General features: G+C 44.3%; 2 protein-coding genes across 6 annotated transcripts in view; one reads left to right on the top strand and one right to left on the bottom strand.

Annotated features, from left to right (window-relative positions):
* GRB2 (growth factor receptor bound protein 2) overlaps positions 1–16,652 on the bottom strand; it is a 57,205-nt gene extending 40,553 nt beyond the window's left edge. The window contains exons 1-2 of one of the 2 annotated variants that reach the window (XM_038165517.2): positions 16,629–16,652; positions 4,602–4,828 (exon numbers count right to left, since the gene is read on the bottom strand). In XM_038165517.2, coding sequence (XP_038021445.1) covers positions 4,602–4,679 — 78 coding nt within the window. In that variant the 5' untranslated portion in view covers positions 4,680–4,828; positions 16,629–16,652. Of the gene's footprint in view, positions 1–4,601; positions 4,829–9,834; positions 9,995–16,628 lie in introns of those variants that run through there. The other variant, XM_038165516.2, reaches the window with a different exon arrangement.
* A 2,353-nt stretch (positions 16,653–19,005) lies between these two features.
* The window catches only part of TMEM94 (transmembrane protein 94), a 50,246-nt gene continuing 48,241 nt past the window's right edge, over positions 19,006–21,010 (top strand). For 2 of the 4 annotated variants that reach the window (XM_072025849.1, XM_027471487.3), the window contains exon 1: positions 19,006–19,162. The gene's annotated coding sequence lies outside the window, so the exon portion shown is untranslated. Of the gene's footprint in view, positions 19,163–20,480; positions 20,618–21,010 lie in introns of those variants that run through there. The other 2 variants (XM_027471488.3, XM_072025848.1) reach the window with 2 other exon arrangements.

The raw sequence follows: 21,010 nt of genomic DNA, 5'->3' as shown, positions 1-21,010 counted from the left end.
ATTCTAATATCTGACCTATTTCACTAGAAAGCACACTGCTTGCAATACACCTGAATTGCTGATTCAGAAAACTCTTTCTCACATATTAAAAACATCAAGACTACACTGAGTCTATCCCCTGACAAAAATCTGGAAGGATGAAGGGGACACATAGGAAGGAAGGGAGAGGAAAGAATCAGAGTGAAGACAATTTCACCCGTAACAGAGAAAAAAATCTTAGTAATACCCTTCTACAAGCCATGCGTTTCTGCTGTCTAGCACAGAATCTACTATAAAACAGCCAATACAGGTGAGGTAAAAGACAAGGGATGAGGATGAAGAGACGGGAGGCCATGCTGCCTTTGGTTACACATCCCTCCCTCTGTTCAAAACTGTTTCATTGCATACAGACAGCAAAATGGTTTTTCACACAGGAACTGAAAATGCCATCTCAGCATCAACTGTTTGCAAACAATCCTGTGAAAAACAACAGAAAGAAAATACGTCCGGTGGTAAACAATAATGTGAACAGAACCTGAGGTAACTGTCAAGTGTTCAGAGCAGGGCAAAGATCTTCACTTTGCTGAATGGAATTCTCAAACCATCAATTCCTACCAGGAATTCCTTCTTTTAGTATACAGGGAAGCTGGTTTGCGTGTCTCACAAGGTAAAAATCCCAAAATTAAAGCTGATAAAGATCCTCTACTTAAAGCGCCATCTGAATAATTTTTCTCAAAGAGTCGGTCAGTACCCCTGAATTATGCTGACCACCACTGAAAACAGGAACTTATTTACTTCTTTAGAAGATCACTTTCCAGCTATGCCTCAACCCTGGGAAAGAAGAAGGAAAAAGAGGAAATGGAGCAGTGTTGTGTGCATATATATATTTTTATTTTTTTAAGTAAATCCAATATTCAGGATATTCATGAATACGATTAGTGATTTTGTCATACCAGTGCAGAATGGTTATCAGAGTACCATCATATTGAACTGCACACTTCAGATTAGATGGAGGAAGAAAAGAGCGAAGAGGCCTTGCCTAGTTGTATCAGATGATTTTTCTATTCTTCCCACTCTACTCTTGCCAAACCACCAGCAAACATCAGCACACTTCAGGTCTGGACACTTGCCAGCTAGCACAAAGGCCAACAAACCAGAAGCTGCTAGAAATACATTAGTTTTTGGGGACACAGAACTTGAACGACAAATATATACAGAAACTGAAGTTAATTAGTCTCAACATCAACAAACACAGCAAGTGAAAGGGGAAAAGACTGAAAAAGCATCGTGACAACTGTCAGCTATTCAAAGTGAAAGAGTAAATAAAAATTTCAAGTAGGAAATCTTCAAACTTTTTTTCTCTTTTTAAATAACGGGACAGGCTAGCTTCACACCTTTGATGGGATCAGTCACTAACACGTTTTGTGAAGCTGCCACCAGTACACGAAAAAAAAAAAATGGTGATCTTGAAAGCTGCAGCACTGTACTACAATCAGAGGACACAAGGGAACAGCAACCTTTCCTTCCTTTGGGAAAAGCTAGGCAAGTAGCATTTAGTGTATTAAAAGCTTTAAAGCAAGCTGCCAGCTTATCTCCTACGTGGTAATACCACACACTGCTAGAGAATCACTAAACAAAAGAATATGAGGATCCAACATACTGCCAGGGTTACAAAATTATAGAAGCAGCTTTTACCATGTATTGCCCACAAAAGAAAAGGCCAAGCACTTTTCCTCTTCACTCAGCTGTTTTACAATTGCAAGTCAAAGGTCAACTATCTTCACTCACTTCTGGATCCCAGCCACAAGATTACTAACAACCAGCCTAATGGCTCCAGTTCAAATGCTGTTCAATCAAGTCCAGAATCTGTGGGCACGCAGCAATAATGGCACCATGACATCATAGCCAAGTTATCTGCTGAAATCAGATGGAGTCAGGCAGCATGCATCTTTGCCTTCTCTCCCCACAGACAGAAACATGAACTTTTAAGGAGCGGGAAGTAAAGGGTTATAGATTTTGTTCTTTCCTTAGCGTAGCTAAGGTGTAACATTTCTCCACAGAACAATTTTTTGCCATCATCTTGCATCCCAAATTAACATTACTTTCCAAAGCTGTGTAAAGACCAGCCTTAGTAGAAATCTTCATTAGACATGCGGAGTTGTGTGTGCCTCAAAGGATATTGCCTTTGAGGCACACAAAGGATATTTAAACACTGAAGTGTGCAGCTGCATTCAACATCCTACAAGTTTATTTCTCTTCCGTCACTCATTTGAGGGCAGCAGGACTGACCTAATAAATAAGACTGATCACGAGGCACGCAAATGGGATACCCTGAGACTTCTCAGTCATGAGTGAAGTACTAACAAAACAGATCTGGCATGCCTGATGAAAATTAATTTCCACAAACTGAAATGCTTTTGAAGTGGACCAGACTTTCAAACTGACAATTTACCACAGAAGCTTGTCAGTCTGAATAAAATGAACTGTAACAATTCTAAGAGTTGTTGGCTTATTTCTCTGAAGTTTGCCAGCTTTATACAGAAAACCTTCCCACACCACACTAACTCACTACAACTGTATGCTGAAAAAAGATCGCTGAAACTCTTGGAATTTTCAGTAACTTTATTGGTGATCTGGAGCAAGTCCTCATTTCTAGGCCTAAGTTTACTCATCTATGAAGTAAATATGTAAAATTTGTATTTTCAGAATATAAGCAAAAAATAATAATAATTTTGAGAACTGATTATAGCTTTGCAGAAGTGTTAAGCCTAAGTTCTGTCTAGAGTAGGAAAATCCCTGTATTCTAGGAAAAATACAGTGATTAACGTGATGTAACTACATACGTATCGGCATGTTTCTATTATGACAGAATTTGTATCTATGAGATGACACCAAGTGGCCAAGATTCAAGCACATTTTACTACAAGCAGCAGTTTTAGTACAGACAAAACATTAAAAAGTCTAAAAAAAAGTTATTTTCCCTTTAATTCTTAGAGAGGAAAATATTTTTAAATGAATACAAACATTACACAAGACATTTCTCATGTACTTCAGCAAACACCTATACCAAACCAGCTCAAAATAACGAAGAATTCCCTTTAAAATAAACTGTACTTCACTATATTTATGTTTTCCTTCCTGTTCAGCACTTTCTACAAGCTCACTTCAGCTGTGCCCTTCTTCAAATACACTATAAAAGCCAAGGGCAGCTAGTAGTGACCCAAAATAGAAAAATGATTGTTAGGTTATCACAAAAGAAATCTAGCGTTCTGAAGTTTTTGAATGTTTAAAAACAGCAAAAGGTTATTACATGAACATGGGAATTGAGGTGTGCAGATCTAACAGGCATTTTTTAGGTCATTTATGAACCAGGGATGTGGAGAACATATACAGATGCAATTATTCTAAAAGAACAATTTCAAAGCAGGATACATTTTTGCTGCCATTCTCTATTAACAGCCACACAATACTACTGCATTTCTAACAGTCACATTTCATTATTAAAATACTTCTAGAGCTCGTATTTCAAGTATATATGTAGAGGACTTCTTCCAATTTATCTTAAAATAGTAGCTAAATCAAGCCCTTCTCTTGTAAAAATTTTGAGCAGATGAGTAATCCCACTGAGGTCTGCAGGAGTTGATTTGTCAGCATGCACAAAGTTACAGCCTTACATCTGCAAGATAGGCACCTCTCAAAGCAGTTTCTACTCAAAGCATTTTAGAAAGCAGCATCTTAAAATATTTGAATAGTAAATGCATCACACTAGGAAGGTAAGCCCATCTTTTATGTTTACAGAGAAATACTAGCTCTGAATGAAACTCCATTAATACACCCCGCAATAATGCTCTTACTACTTGGAAGCAACACAGCTCAGAACTATGCTTTGCTGAGAACAAATCACTATGGGCTTTATGTTTTACTCCGTCCACAACCAAAATTTTGGGCTTGTTCTGTGCGTTATTTTAATTACAGTCTCAGAAACTCTGGTGTCTCTCAAATTCTAAAGATGAATTCTTAAAGCATTTGATATATCAAAAGGGCTATAGAGCAAAATTCCTCTAATGCACTCCAACATCCACTTACATCTGCACAGATCCATTAAATATTCAGTCACAAGCTTATCACTTGAGTTCATCAGGTCTGAAGATAAAATTCAGCAGCATTATTTGACAGGGTGATGCAAAATGATTACCTACTGAGAAATAATCTAATCACCATTCTTCAATACTGGAATCTTTGGCAGAAGGCAAAGGAAAGGAACACCAAACAGATCTCAAATACACTGAAGGGTATCCTCTCATAGAAAGGAACTCAGTGCAGAGCACGCTGTCTTGTACTTCTGCTTATTCGCCACAGTGTTTAAGACCGAGTTTTCAAATATTGCAGGCTCAGAAGAGAGGAGAGCGAGACTTTGGGATGTATGCTTAACACAGCAACAGAACAGCATCTCCTGCTTTTTAAGAGGTTGGACTGGGCTCGAGGAAACGTTTAGGTACCCTATTAAAAGGACCTGGCAATCGCTGGGGACTCGGCAGAGGGACAGGAAGCGACTCACCAGGGAGAGGAGCCGAAAAGCCGAGGGCCAGAGCGCGAACCCCGAGCCCTTCCCCTCCACTCACCTTAAGGATATCTCCCCGTTTGAAGCTCAGCTCGTCATCCGCCGTGGCTTTGAAGTCGTACTTGGCGATGGCTTCCATGCTGGGGCTGGGGCTGCGGCTCCCGGTGGGAAGGAAGCGCTCCCCGCAGCCTCCGCGGCTGCTCCCGGCTCAGCCCTCCCGCGGCCCGGCTCCGTCCGAGGCTCCGGCGCCGCCTGGCGCATACAGGAGAGGCCGGGGGTCGGTCCGCCCTAGAGGGGGAGGAAGAGACGGGCCATTAGGGGGAAGTGGCACGGAGCGAGGGCCGGGGCCGCGCCCAGAGCCTCTCCCCTCCGCCCGGCGCGGCTCGGCTCGGCCGCCGCTTCCTCCCCTTCCCTCCCGCAGGCCCGGCTCGCCGAGTGACACGGCCCGCGGCCAATGGCCGGCAGCAGCCCGGGAGGCGGCCCCGGGGAGCCCGGGCAGAGGCTGGGGCAGGGCCCGGCCCCCTCCCGCCCGCAGGAGCCCCGGGGAGAGGCGCCCCCGGAGCCCCCTGGGGAGCAGGGCACAGCGCGGGGCTCGCAGCACGGTGGGGGAGGCCCCGGGGGGGGGGGGCAGCCCGCTCGCTACGCCACGGTTTATACCCGCTGGTTTTCTCTTTTTTTTTTTTTTCCTCCCCCCCATTCATACAGCTTGTATCGATTTGAGTATGAGTGAGATGAAGCGAAGATAGTGCTGCTGGTTCTCGGCAAGAAACGGCTCGCAAAAAGTGCCCCGAAAGAATACACACGTAGACAGAGTCAGGGCTCGGTCTGACATAAAGGCAACCTTCCTGAAATCCCAGCGTCTTGAGCAGCCCAACACGGCAAAACATAAACCCAAAGAGCTTCAGAAGCACAGCGTGAAAATCAGCAAGGTCGAGGCAGCATCTCTCCCAGCCCCAGAGAAAAACGACACCAAATTCGGCATCACCTATCTAGACACTGACACCACCTGAAGGCCTTGAAAATACACCCTGATCTCAGGTCAGAACAGGAGGGATTTCATCAGAGCCCAGCTTCATTTGATAGCAGGGAAGGGAAGGGATCAGAAAGAAGTCAAGTAAGATAGCGAATTAAAAACCGCCATGAATTTATCGCTTTGAAGAATCAGCAGAGAGCTGATCCTTGTCAATGACAATCCAAGACAGAAAAGATCTGACAAACACCAGTTAACCCACGCACCTGCTAATTCAGTCATTGTGGTTATGGCCCAGAAAGAGCACTGCTACATGCAAAGGCAGCATATGGCAATAGTATTTTCTCCTTTTGGGGAAAAAAAATCTGCCTTACATAAATGCAGTTGAGCAATTAACGTGCTTATATTCCACGAGTCCCATGCTTGGCCAATCTTTAGCTTCACATCCTTAAAGAATAACGAAGCTTAAGGCAAAAGGAAAAAAAATCAGAACTAAGATTTCTATCGCAGCACACTGGCAGAATGAGGACAGATATTTACAGGTCCTTTGTCAAAGAAGAAACATCTTTGTGAAGTCCCCACATGGACAGGGTTTGGGATTTTCTTTTGTACACCTGAACAGCAAGACCAAAACATCAGTAAGGCTGACAAGGCTGTCGATAGCCACAAGGATCACACTGAACGATCTGCCTGTGCTGCTGGAAATACTAGACATAAATATACAGGATTCAGGCTTTGGCCAATACACATATTTAAAACCAAAAAGCGTGTCCTTTTATTGAGTTACGCTTTGATTCTAAAATGCTTAAGTCTCAATATTGATTAAAATAATCTGTTTTTTCTGACATCAGCCTTCCACACTGAATGGACATAAATATACAAACAGCAGCAGTAACTTTCTTGCGCCAGGAAGACTTGCCCTTTGCCAGCCTCTATTGTGTTTGGTTCCCCATCTCCTCATCTTTCTAACCTGACCTATTTTTTAAACTGATGTTTTGTTTTGTTTTTACCATTTTCTGCTGTTCCAGCAGTATCAAGGTGTAACATGAAATGACCGCATATGAAGCGATGGAAAATGCAAACACTCGTTCATGCGTATTGTCAGTAAGTCCTGTACGCTTCATGGTAAACACAGCCGAGTTTCTATTCCTTCTTAAAGGGTAAATATAGCTGCAACATTTCTGGGTTTCAGAAAGCTCAATGCTACATTTCAAGCTGTGTATCATTATCTGCATGCAAACACCATCAGCTAAGGGAACGCTCCTTGGAAACCCTAGAATCAAAATCGAAGAGCATAAAAGCAAGTTGCACAACCCGGACAATACATTACGGGCTTAACATACAGCTAAAGATAGAAGCTACTGCCAGCTGGTAAACGCTCCTCTCTTTGGGGTACACAAGCATTGCTACCCAGTACTCTACTAGCATCTAAATGAACCTTTTTTTTTTGTTTTTTTACCTGAAGGAGTTAATACCCAACTTTTTTTTTTTTTAATAGAGAAACTGATGCAGCACTTCCAAGAACTACACTGGCATTTCCCTGAGCTCAGCAATAGTACAACAGTGGGAAATATTCCAGAACAATTCAAGATGAAAGAGATTCATCACGTAATTTTCTTTTTAAACATGCATTCGTATTACTACCACCACCGTATATATTGTCAGCATATAAAAGAGTTATGTTTCTAGGTAACGATACTAACAGCAGCTGCAATGTAGAACAAAACTTTAACCATCAAGACTTTGGGCAAAAGCACAGCTGAAGTTTAGGCACAAAGCTACACAGAAACTAGGGAAAAGCTTTGAAAATATTAAACCAAGAAAACATCAAAAACAGGTAAACTCAGAACACCAATTCCCTTAAAGTCATTTAGGGAGCATTCGCTGTGCACTAACCTTATTCAGTAAGAGCTTAGAAACAGTCAGCCGCACAACCATTGCAATAAAAGAAACCTACTGCACAAGGGAAAAAAATAGCTTACTGGGGAAGTGGCTTGTGCTAGGTCTCTGCCAACTGAGAGCACAGCTGTAGGTATTTGCTTTAGGCAGACTGCCGGGAAACAGGACACGTTGCAAAGCCTACTGTACCTTAGGTCCACAAACCTCAAATAGGGTAAGATAGGTAAGAGTGAAGCACAGTCAGAATATGAATCCAGTGAGCACACGTTACAAGAATGAACAGATCTTACTAGAACTAACAGATCTCACCTCACTGTGTTTTGCTCTTAAAAAATCAGGGAGGACGAGGAAGAAAATGGATGAGGAAAAAAAGGTAGAAGATGCAGCTAATAGCAAGCTTTTATTCACAATACAGTGCTGCAGCTCAGGAAGGAATATAAGTAATTATAAATACAAACCTCCCCACTGTAGCCAACAGGAAACAATTGTCATGATCTTTTCAACGGATATTTCAAAAAACACATAGGCAAAGGTAGGCTTTTTATGCTGCTCTCTCTAATTTTCTAGCAGATGAAAGCTTTCTAACTTCAATCTTTTCACTGTTCTTCGGGAAAGTAGCATGGGCAGGAATAGAAGAACAGACAGTTTAGAAAAGACAAAGTAAGAAGATACATTCAGTGGAAGATTTTGCAAAGAATCAGATCCTAAACTTCATCTGTTATAGGACAAAACATGACTGAGGGTGGTAGAAACAAAAACGTATGGATACATCATCTGGAAGACATGCAGCAATGTTAAGTGTCAGCTCCAAACAAAAGAATAGAAAGAAGAAATCATAAGGGCAGAGCCCTGATTCAAATTAGCCAAATAAGGAAGTATAGCATTACAAACTAACCAGGTAAAATATAAATTAAGTTATCAACATATAAAAGCCAGAACATTCAGGGTAATAAATGATACTCAAGACCTATTAGCTTAATACATTTCAATTTCCTTAAGTATGCCTTGTCTTAGGTCCAGATATCTCAGAACTAAGCTGCAGTACAAAGCAGATAATATTTATCAGATCAAATCATTTTATCAAGTAATAAAAAACTTCAGCTCTAGCAGAAATTATTTATTGTCACTTTCCTATTCTAAACTGTATATAGCAAGTTTAAATGTTACAAGCTTCCCGGGTATTATGAAATACTTAAAACACTAAATGACTTAACCATTGTAAGAGATTGTAATAATTCAAAGGCCGTTTTTGGCACAAACGCTCAATATCCAAAGTTTGTGCAGACATGGATTACAGACAACATCACGTTTGAAGGATTTTAATGATCTGGGACCCTTCAAATACGGGCCCTTGACAGACAGCATTTCATAATCTTTAAAACAAGGAACTGACTTCCCCAAACACTCTTTCTGAGCTATGAATAACTCTTCCAGTTATTAACTGCACTACGGACTATTTTCTCTTTAGGTTGTAAAAGAGATCTCTATCTGGAGTCAGACGTTGTGTGAGTTGCTCAGGCAGTACCCTTGTCCTCTATAGATTATTTGGAACTATATTGGCAAGTTACACCTTATTGCATAAAACCAACTGCGAATCTCAAGCAGGAAGTACAGAAGAGAAAGAGAAGACTAAGAGAAGCGTCTTTCTCTCCCTTAAAAACTCACATTTGAAGCGTGACACAAAAGGTCCTAGAAGAACAGAAGGTATGGACGTTAACCTGCCTACAGGCTATTCACAACCTTTTTACCTTTGGAAGCTGCCTGAAATTACAGAACTCTCGAGGAACATTAAAAATAAGTCCACGACCCACCCGCACACAACACCACACAGATGCACATTAAGCCAAAGCGACCCCAGACACAAGCCTCAGCCCGGCTGGGGGACCCGAGGAAGGAGAGCAGCACCTGAGGGCACTGTACCTCGCAGGTAACCCCTCACTAGAGCCCAGGACCTTCTCTCACTCCTTTTTAGAGCCAAGGATCCCCTTTCACACACCCCCTAGAGCCCAAGACGCCCTTTTATTCCCCTCTAGACCCCAGAACCCCCTTCCCCCTCCACCCTTTAGAGCCCAGGACCTCCTCCCCCCTCCCGAGGGCCCAGGACCCCCGCCAACCCTCCCCTCAGGAGCCCAGGACCCCCTTTCCCCCCCCCGCCAACCCCTTAGGGCTCAGCCCCGCTGCGCCGGGAAGCCCGAGGCGAGCCCCGAGGCGCTCAGCGGCGAGAGGCGGAACACCCCCGGGGCCCAGGCCGAGACACCGGGAGCCTCCCTCCTTCCCCTCAGCACCCCGGGGCAACCGAGCCCGGCAGGGGCCGGCCCCTTCCTTCCCCTCAGCGCCCCGGTTACGGGACCGGGTGCGTGTGCGTGCGTGCGGGAAGGAAACCAGCGGCCCGCTGCCCGGCCTCTCTCCCCCCTCACCGACTCACCGAGCAGCTCTGGGGTCCCCCGGCCCGCCCGAGGCTCCTCGCCGCCCGCCTGGCCCCACGCGGCCCGGCCCGGCCGCCCCCTCCAGCGCCGCCTCAGCCGCCGCCGCCCCCCCCCACCCGCCCGCCGCGCCTGCTCCACCGCCGCCGCCGTTCCCGCAGCAAGTCTCGCGAGAGCCGCCCCCTGTCAGCCGCCCGCCGCCCCGCGCATGCGCGCTCCGCTCAGCCCGGGGAGGGAGGGAAGGAGGGGGGGAGGTGGCGGCTCCGCGCATGCGCGGGGGTGGGCGGGGAGCGCTGAGGGGAGCCGTGAGGTGGTTGTGAGGCGTTCCTTAGCCCCGGGAGGGGGGCGGGAGGCGCAGCCCCTCTCCGCGGAGTGTTTGCCTCGTTTATCGCCGTCTCCACCTGCCCGTGAGGCAGGGCGGTCTGCGCCACAGCGTGGGGCTGGCAGGGTCGGGGGTTAACAGGGAAAAAGCCACCTAAAATCGTCAGGGTTGGAGCAGCCCTCCGGGGTCAGCGGGTCCCACCGCCCCCTGCCACCACCATCACCCCCTAACCCTGTCCCCAAGCACCACGTCCAACCTTTCCTTGAACACCCTCAGGGACAGGGACTCCACCACCACCCCGGGCAACCCATCCCAATGCCTGACCGCTCTTTCTGAGGAGAAATGTCTCCTCATTTCCAACCTGAACCTCCCGTTCCCAACTGGAGGCCATTCCCTCTGCTCCTATCACTGGTTATCTGTGACAGGACACTGACCCTCAGCTCCCTTTCAGGTAGTTTTAGAGGATGCAGCTGGAGCGACCAGGGAGAACTGCCCCTAGGCAGGAACGCTGTGCTACCCAACCTGGGTTTGAACACAACTTTCAGAGGGTGCAGAGGCACACATCAACTCCTGAGCACACCTGGCACAGCAGCAGCCATCACCTGTTCTGAGCTCTGATCAAGGCACCCTTTTTGTAGGGAATAAAACTGATCAGACTTTGCAATTAAAACACGCGCAGAGGATGAAATTCAGACTGCACAGGCATCTAATTCCAGGGGTTAACTATATGACCCTCCTATCGTTCGTTTAGCTTTAAAAGGCTGTAATTACAATATGGTAAAACAGTTGCCTAGGTAAATATCAAGCCTCAATTCCCTGGTAAAGAGTACATAAAACATTCTCCCCTTGCTCTAGAGAGGAAAGTTAACTTCTAAAACAGACACTTTCTATAATGCTTCCACCCCCCTTAAAGGAGGCATTCACACCAAACAGGCTCTTACCACTTACCTGAAGTAAGCAGTAATAGCCACAAGCCAACTATAGAAGTTTGTTTTTAATAGGTTGCTCCTCACTCCCCCACTCCCTGAAACAATGGGGAAACTGGGAAATGTGGGGTCTAAGTATAGCACCTACCACAGATACCGAGATGTAAGCTGCAGAGATCACATCTCTGCTCATTTAAATTTTGGATTACTCTGACCAAAGACTGGGTTCAAGACTACATCTTAGTCTGCCATACACAATTGGTATTTTGTTTTATGACAGTTGTGTATTTTCATCCTTCAATTAAACCCACTTTTTTTAAAAACCCACTTTGTGTTTTTTTTTTTTTTAAAACCACCACACTGGTTGATCTCCCCAGCTGTGCTCCGAAGGGGTGGTGTGTCATGGTTTCATCCACACCAAAATTAGCATAACACCAAAATATAAATGCTTACCTCATACAATTCTGCTTGCAAACCATATTCTGCGAACACTGTCTGGTAACATTCTCATTCTAAATGCTTAAGTAGCTTGATAAAGATTTGTGACAGGTTATTTTTGGATGAAATTTGTGCTTTAAACCCTTTGCAAGATCACTTTCTCCATCTAACAGCACTGTATTTAAGAGGCTCTAATTTCTTCCCAGATTTGGATGTTAGGGGAAGACATGAATTCTCCTAATACTTCGTTCAAAAATTGGAAAGGGTGGAGAAAAAGAGCTATGGGAGCTGAAGATGTTACAAATATTTCAGACATTCTTTCTGCGGATGCAGAAGTGATTCAACTAGGATGACACAAAGACCACTGAAATCAGAGCTAGATACCAAGATACCTCAAGTCCCCACTATTTGTTGCTTGAACATACTTACTGAGTCTCTGGTTTCACATATGACCTCAAAGGAAGGATTTAGAACTTCATAGTAGGCCTTCTGAAAGTTAAATGACATCTCAGAAAAGTTATAGCAGGTACTTTTAGCTGGACTTGAAAAGCCAGACATGGCTAACAGCTGCCAGTTGAATGATAGCTACTTTAAGAGGCTGCAGCTGCCTGTCTTTAAAAGGGCAGTCCTAAAAGACCAAACAAGCAACAAATTTTAGAAATAGAGATCAAAGTGCTACAGAAAGATACTCCTGATAAAGAAGTGGCTGAGCTATACTTGTTTGCAAACCAATTAACATAGACGTTCCCCCCCTTGCAAACAACTTAATTCTTTAGAAAATATATACAGCTTACTGTACAAATACAGTGCAGCTTCACAGCAGCAAAAGCTGAAATCCCAGCATAGCTGTGAAGCTATGGGTGAAAAGACAGACATTGTTTTGCTAGAGGATCAATTTCAAATAATTTCTGTAGTCTAGGAATAGCTTGAATTTTCTATGTCCATTTGTGGTGATAAAACAATCTAAGATTAGTTCTGAGTATTTTAAGAAGTTGTAAGAAAAAAAAACTTGGTGTCTGACATTTCTTTTGGATCCTTTTTTAAACACCTCAGAGCAGTCTTGGGATATAAACGTATGATTTTTGCTATTAATAGACTCAAGGAATATTTGTTAGAAGCTTTATTTTTGCATTAGCAGCCATTTAAGGTTTAAAATTGCTGCTTGGTATGTTTATATTAATACAGTATTACTGACTGAAGACAGTAGTTACTGATGACATGAAGTTTAATGTTAGCAACAGCAGTTATGTTAATGGCAGTGTTACTGAACACAAACTGTAGTGGTATCTGCCTTACCTCAACACCATCTGTAACCTATGCTGCATTAGCGTTTGTGGACTTGCCATGGAATTTAATCATTGTGGAAACTTCTGTATTATTAGGACTCAGAAATCACACTGTCATCTGGAGGTTACTACTTCTAGTGCCACAGCAAATGCATGAACTTTGCGTACACTTTAACACAATACTCCTTCAGACAAGCAACTCTGGCATGCATTAACAGACAACGTACATGTTCCTTATTTCTGTCACCATCTTAGTGCTACTGGATGCAGTAAGTGTACTTCCTTGTAGAGCTGATGCAAGAAGCTAAGCACTAACCAGGAAGATATTCTAGACTTTCTTCTCATTCACAGGAATTAAGAAGTGACCTCTCATTCCCACTTGCTGAGATCATCAACACACAGCTTCAAAGGTGGTTTTGAAAACTAAGCATCAGAGCTTAAATTGGAGCCCAGGGGCCTCTGCCTCAAACAAAAGAGCAACTGGGAGCTATTGGGAGTGCTACTGAACTTAGAGAGGGTTCATAGTCAGAAAATATTTGCTCTAGCTTTGATTCATATCTGTTCTCACTATTGCCAAACACAAGTTAAAAGCCTGTGAACTGACACAGTAATGAAAGAATGAGCAAGTGTGGCCTCTATGTTCCACAGACATCGTGAGCAAAGTTAACTACAGCAGAATCTTTCTGGTGATAGTACAAGACTGTTGGGGCTCAAGAAAGCTATCATCTCTCAGATGGAGCAGAGACTTCAACAAGGAAAATCCAAGCTTGAGTGGAAAACAACACACGATCCTTAATTTGTACAGCCTTAATTTGTAGATGTTAACTTTGTGGGAAGTTGTAGAGTCAATTTTTTTTTAAGGTTTCTAATCAAAGAGAGAAATTAACTTCTGAGTACTGGCAGTGTCAGAGAGAATATGGGGTGGGTGTAATTCCCTTAAGCATGAGTAAGAACCACTTGTTGGTTGCTGGAATCAGACATCACATCCCAACTTTAACATGGGAGCCTCCAGCTTTGGTTAAATCCCTGCTTCATCAGTACTGTTCTTTCACAGACAAGTCACCTTCTTGACAAACTTCTGAAATAATTTCTTTACAACGATGTGATTTAAGCCTACCTTCCAGGTGTTTCAGCTTCTGTGCCTTCTGAACCACAGGCAGAGAACTTTCCTTCCTAATCAAGCTCTCCGAGATGTCTCACTTCATCCTTTCTGCAGTCTTCACGTTTGTTCCTAGCCCCATTCTCCTCAGACAGGAGAATATGCTATCATCGTGAACTACAATACAATAAACAATTGCCAATTTTAGGAGCTGTGTCTTTTGCAATGAGTCTATTTTCCAACTGATTCTGGCACAGTAAGCATAATTAAATACAATGCTAATATGCACCTTTCTTTCTCTGACGCATTTCCTGATTTCAAAGAACTGTAGTGACTTTTTTTTCCTGAAAGCAAACCCCTGACTGGCTCCAGTCACCTTTAGATGAAAAATTCACATTATGATTCTACATTACGTTTCTGCAGCTCACAGAGCATCATGCTGTGTGTCTTGTTGTAGCTGTATATAAGCAGCCTGATGTATGAGCCCAGAGAGAAAGCTTCCTCCCATTGAAAGCAATTTAGACAATCTGCTACAGGGAATGTAGAATAGACTTAGATAACTCAAGATAGTCCTGATCAATTTTCTGGCAAGCTGAAAATGTAACTCCATAAGACTGTTCTGGCAGCTGTGGGAGAATTAACTTGCTATATACCTCAGAGGAGCAGGACTGAAGTGGGTGCGGCAAATAAGGGAATGCCAGGAATGTAAGCACAGCAAGGAGGGAAGGCTGGGAACAGGGCTGCTGAGATTTGTCCATGAACATCACCTTCCCACATCAACCAGAATGGTGGCCTCAGCCTGAGAAATTCACCATAAAAACCCAAACTGCTCCACTTCCTAGATGTTTGGAGCTGAAGTTGCTTCACCAAACACCTAATGCAACAACAGAAATGCGTACAACTTGCTCTAGTAAGAGTAAATACCCTGGGAAAGCCTAGCATCTAGGTTCTAGTCTGAAAGTCACACCACGTGCAACAAACCTGCAGATACTAATTTCAGATAGAAAGAACTGTTAGAATAGTCATTGAACAAGCTTGACCTGTTGGTGGAGCCTATTAGATTTAACCAATATTAGCAGAGCTTATCAAAAAATGTGAAGAACTTGGTTTCTGTTCTGGGTAGAATACTTCTCCAAATCTATCTGTAACATGGTGAGAGGGCGCTAATAAGGGAATCAGACAGCAAAACTAAAAAACATCTGAATGTGTTTTCCACAGCTATTCCTTGGAGAGCAGGATAGCAAACAGACTGAACCACCACTTCACTATATACTAAATTCTTAGTTTCATTTTAGTTGGGAGTTGTGTTAGTGATAAAGGCAACACCACCAAGGGGATATAGATATCTATACATACATACAATACAAATACCCATATTCTGCAAACAGGGGAACAGAGGTAGGGAGCTTGTTCAAAGCCATACAACAAACTAATGCCACAACGTTCAACAGCATTCCAAACAGAATTTATAGTTCTTACGAGCCTTGCTGCAACTGTCAGCCAGCTCTCCCTGTTCAGAAACCATCCAGTGTTGAGCTCTGGCTTTCTCACACATTGAAATGTTATCACAACTGTCTACTTCTGTGAATCTGTCCAAATGCAGTAAATAAAGTGTTGATGCTCGTGACCCAGACAGAACAGCTGATCTGCCAAAACAGCCTCACAATTCACTCAGTATAGATCTCAAGAGCACTTGTGAAGCAGCTTAATCACCACGCAACACAAACATAGACTGTTCTGACTTCTATAGACCAGGAGGAAAAAAGTTAGCTTAGACTCAAAAGTAGCAAAAAAAAAAGTCCAAAACAAAACCACCCAGGAGTCTCACAATAAATCTGAGAAGTAGGGAGAATGTAATAGGAGCAGATTATCTTCCATACCACGTCTCTATGGTCACAAAGGACAAGACTGTTGTAAAAATTACTGTGTAGTAAATGCTGCTCTACCTGGGAACTGTAATAGCCACTGCTGGCATTAAGAAATTAAACAATAAATGAGTTGGCTGGGGTCACCCGGAGCTGCTTAAGCTCTGAAAGAAATCTGTAAAAAGGAACCAGACCCAACTATAGTGTGCTATCTCCCTTTCTTTAGTACAAAAGGGCTTCTGCTTTCTTCCTATTCCCAATTCAGTCATCTGTCATTTTCTGGACAGCTTGGAATTGTCAGTTCAATTACCTTTCAGTTGGGAGGCAAAACAAAGCAGATGCTGTTTATTACTAAAAGGCTGAATCTCATTCTTTAGAGGAATATAGTATCTCACTTTTTAAAATAAGTAGACATTGAATTATGTACAGCTCCCTTATATATTAAAGGCACGGGAGCTGGGAAGTAATATCATTTCGCTAAAATAAAATGCTGTTTTCCCTTCAAGCTTTGGTAGAGGTGTTGGTCAACTACTGCTTTTAAATATTTAAGACTCAAATAGGTTTTATAACAATCTTTCTTCCCCTTTTAATTCCTCTTATTTCTACAAAAATATTAGAAATAGGGTCAGTTCCTAGCATTTGGCATCAAATGTGCAAAAGGGAGAAGAAATTAGACATGCAGCAATTGCCTTTTCTAAACAATAAGAATTCCTCAGTGATTTAAAATTCATTTTTCAATTTTGCACTACTGGTCAGAAATGCTACTCATCACATTGATTAAAATGCAACTTCAACATCTTGCCAGAGGTTAACTTAAAAAAGCAAAGAAAGATTTGTTGTTTTTTTTTTGCATACAATACCTGCTTTAGAGTGCTCCTCCTCAAATTCTCATGTCTGCTCTACCCGCAGCAGCACACTGAGGAGGACTGACTGAAAGGCACATGCAGGCAGGTCAAATAGTTCCCTTGGATCTGTCAGGGACAGCAAGCCATTCGGAGGCGGAAGCTTACTGCAAGCTGAGCCACATCTCTGCCCATATGTTGTGGTCCCAAGAGAAGACAGCATATCCCTGCGCTGAAGACATGGTGAGCATGAAATTAAGCATTTCCAGAGCATACACAAGGGCTTGCAGTAGCTGTTTCATTTAAATTTGATTCCCAACTAACATAGAATGCCTTTACAGAGTGAAACAATTCCAAGAAGTACAAGGACATGGAACAAAGCACCCACTGAACAGTTTTAATAGCTATTTTGAGGCACGCGTAGAAAGTGATATTAATTTGCAGGCAAGATTGACCCATTTGAGCTTTCCATCCCAGAATATATTACTATAAACAGCCAGAAATGCCATTATCTTGTCTACCTTTAGAACACTCATTCGCAATTCTGTAATAAGAAAAAATGAGGATGAGTAATGTAAGAGCATTTTCTTGTAAAACAGGTCTTTAGACTGAAGTTCAGATTCAAAAATCATCCCACCTTAGTGTCTCTTAAGCATGACAGCATTTTTGAGAGTTTTCCTTTTGTCATCTAGTACTGTAATTCACGGCAAGGTTGCTCTCTGGACACTTGTTCAATTTCTGAACCTATTAGCAACATCCTCCAATTCAGGGGGGCTTCTACTGCTCCAAGCATCCTTGTAATACTATGTTTTGAAAATGTTTTGCACAGACTCAACATGCTCTACGAGCACCAGGGCCTTAAATCACTCTGAGAAGAGCAGTGAGACCAAGTTTACCAAGGACAAAATAAAGGCACAAATAGGTTTAGTGTCCAGTCCTTTAGCCCTTTACTTTATGTCTCAGTGGTAGAAATTCTATAGAGAATGCTTGTGAGCAAAACCAGGTTTTATTAGTGGCTTGTTCAAGACCCACAGGGAATCTGTGTCAGGCAAAATAATCCAGACTCCGGATCTCTGTTCAAGATGCATCTTTACTCTGACCTTTTATTTAAAACATTCTACTAATTAAGTAGATTTTATTTTGGTGTGGGGTGGAATAATCTAGAGAGGAACTAACAAGATGCTCATGCAGCACTAAGTACAGCTCATGATCTTATGTTACTGTTACAGCTCCAGTAACTCATTTATCCTCTTCCCGTTCCTCATATTGTCAAAATTACACCAGAAAATTCCCCAGACCTGCCATTATTTCCTTCTAAGGCACTGCAAAAACAGCGTCACCCAAGTGTGCTAAGAGTTCCACATTTTTATTTTTATTCTTCTGATTCTAGGAAATTGTTCTGGTTACCTACTAGCTCAGGAAAGCCAGGAGATTTGTGGCCTTCATTCTCCTTGGATTTACATTTTATTTACAAGAGCTGAAACCAAACTTGTGGAACTCCTGCAGTCAGATGTCTTCAACTCACACTGTGAGGGCACACCGTGTCCGAGGAGCACTCTCCCAAAATACTACATTCTTGTCCAAAACTTCATCTGTACGGGGAACAGCACAGAGCTTGTTCTTTGTGCAACTCCTTACTGTAAAAATCACAAACAACTGCATCAGAGTTTGGCATCTGGACTTTAACACAGTACCCAACATCGGTTCTGTGCAGACAAACACAGAAAAGGAGGCTCAGGGGTGACCTTATTGCTCTCTACAGGTACCTTAAAGGAGGCTGTAGCGAGGTGGGGGTTGGCCTGTTCTCCCACATGCCTGGTGACAGGATGAGGGGGAATGGGCTAAAATTGCTCCACGGGAGGTTTAGGTTGTTAGGAAGAACTTCTTTACCGAAAGGGTTGTTAGACATTGGAACAGGCTGCCCAGGGAAGTGGTGGAGTCACCATCCCTGGAAGTCTTTAACAGACGTTTAGATGTAGAGCTTAGGGATATGGTTTAGTGGGGACTGTTAGTGTTAGGTCAGAGGTTGGACTCGATGATCTTGAGGTCTCTTCCAACCTAGAAATTCTGTGATTCTGTGAAACCCCACAGGGGAGCATCACGACCTGGGACAACTCAAGCGAAGAATCCCAGGGAAGGCAGAAAGGCTGCCACATCTCAGCTTAGCCAGCCCACCCTGAGCTCAGAAAACAAACCCTCTGCAGACAGAGGCAAAGTGATCTATTCCGATTTCCTTTCCAGGTTGTGCAGCGGCTTCCCCTCCCCGCCAGATAACCCTTCATGTTTTCGTGCCCGTTACACCCCCGCCTTGCCCTGCCCTCACCTCACGCCTCAGGGCTACCCGGACCCGCCGCTCGGCTTCGCGCGCCACCCTCCCTCCACCAATCACCGAGCTCCGTCCGGACGGCCGCGCGGGATCCCACCAACCAGACAGCGGCTTCTTGACACCTCCCTGAAGCACCACCGCGGCTCCCCAGCGCCGTGGCGTCCCGCTTTGCCAGCGACCCTAATGGCGGCCCCGGCGGCGCGGGGGGGAGGCCCGGCGGAGACCGGTGAGTAACGGGAGGGGGGGGGGGCGGCGGGCCGCGGCCGGGCTCCTCCGTCCCTCCGGGCCCTGCTCCCTCAAACGGGATCCCCCGCACCCCTGCCCGGGCCGGGGCTGCCCGGAGAGGCCTGAGGGGAGCCGGAGCCGGTCCCATCCCTCGGCTGGAGGCTCCCGAGCGGCGCCGCTCCCCTCAGCCCCCGACCGCTGGCGCCTTGCTGAGGCGGTCCTAAAGGAGAGGGGGAAAGCGGGGCGGGAAGGAGGGAAAAAACACAACAAAAACACACCAGAAAAAGCCCCAAAAAAGAGCTCCAACACGTGCTCGTGGTTAAACACACCCGGCCGGGGGCTCCTCGCCCGGGTGAGGCAGCAGCCCGGCCCACACGGCTACTAGCAGGAAGAATTTCTCTCAGCCCGAGGCTGACAGGAATTTGTGCCTCCAAGCGACAAAAGCGGCCACAGGGCCCCGCAAAAACAGGTTGGGGATGGGCAGGTTTGCGGCTGGGGCTGTGCCCGGTGCTGGTGGCACAGCACACCGTGGCAGCACCGTTTTGTGCTCACCTACAGAAAAAGGTTTTATACAGGGATTTAAAACTTAGAGTTGTTGCAGAAGGAACCTCGTACCATGGAAAACTTCCTAACTTTGTCTCATCGGCATTTAAAGTTACCAAGTTAGCAGCAGATGAACCTCCCACATCCATCCATCTTCCTGAGGCATCAACCAAGCAGTAAACGTAGTAGTGAATGCTTTTTTTGTTTCTTCCCACTTTTCCATCACAGATGGGGAAGCTCCTATGTCACATCTGCTTAAAATCCTATTATTTCCCCCAAGAACTGGGGAACAAAGTTCATACTTGAACAAGCCGCTCACACCCAGTGAGGTACAACGATACAGGGCACAATCTCAATGAAACACTCGAGATTCCTTAAAAACACAAATCTCTAGATAAATACACTGTTACCTAGCAGCCACCTCACTGTTGAACTACATCGTACTCAATTATAGCAAAAATTGAACAACCTGGCAAGCACAACCTATTTACTTTCCAAGAAGCCTGTAATAGAGGCATGTGTAAAAGTAGCTACACTCTGCTGGCTTTATACGAGATACCTCGTGTTCTTTTTATTCCTTTGTTGCCTTTTACTCAAGCACATCAAAACACTTTGCATAATATTCTTAATTGTGACCTTTTTCACCAACACATTGCCAACCTTTTTTTATCTGATGAGAAGATTAAGATATTAGTACTGAGCTTAGGTCACAGAACAAATCAATATTGGTACTGCAAGTGGAACACCAAGAAAACAAACGTTTTTCTTCTAATCTTCACATTACAGCTCTGTTTAAGGCTGTTTCTTGGAGGTTACCCACATTTCTGATATAGTCCTACCCAGCCTAGCTGCTAGAAGGCACAGCAGGCACTGCAGAGACCCACCCGCTCCAAGCAGAGAGACATTCTTGAGGGTTAGTGAGGGTGTGAGGGTTTATATACCCCTGTGCTGGTGGGCTTGGCCAGCAGCAGGGCTAGGGGGCACGGGGGATTGGCCAAAACACAAGTCCTTCAGTAGAGTTGCCCAAAAGCAGAGTCAGGACTGGCAAATTGCCCTGCCCCCAGGCCTGTGGGAGGCAGGGTTTGCTCTCAGGTGGTTGGGTTTTTAGCACCTGTAATTGCAAATGGGACTGCTTCTACCAAATAAAGCACTTCTGTGCTCTGTCCAGAGTGCCCTTGAGTGAGTGGTGGAAAGGAGGTGTTAAGGAGCTGCACAGAGCTCCCGATTCCCCGTCCCAGTAGTGAGTCAGCTTACTGCCATGTTTCTAAACACAGTTGTTCATCATAAAACTTTAATGGAACATGTT

This window comes from Anas platyrhynchos, chromosome 19, assembly GCF_047663525.1.
Source record: "Anas platyrhynchos isolate ZD024472 breed Pekin duck chromosome 19, IASCAAS_PekinDuck_T2T, whole genome shotgun sequence".
NCBI lineage: Eukaryota > Metazoa > Chordata > Aves > Anseriformes > Anatidae > Anas > Anas platyrhynchos.
This window is presented reverse-complemented; position numbering and strand designations above follow the sequence as displayed.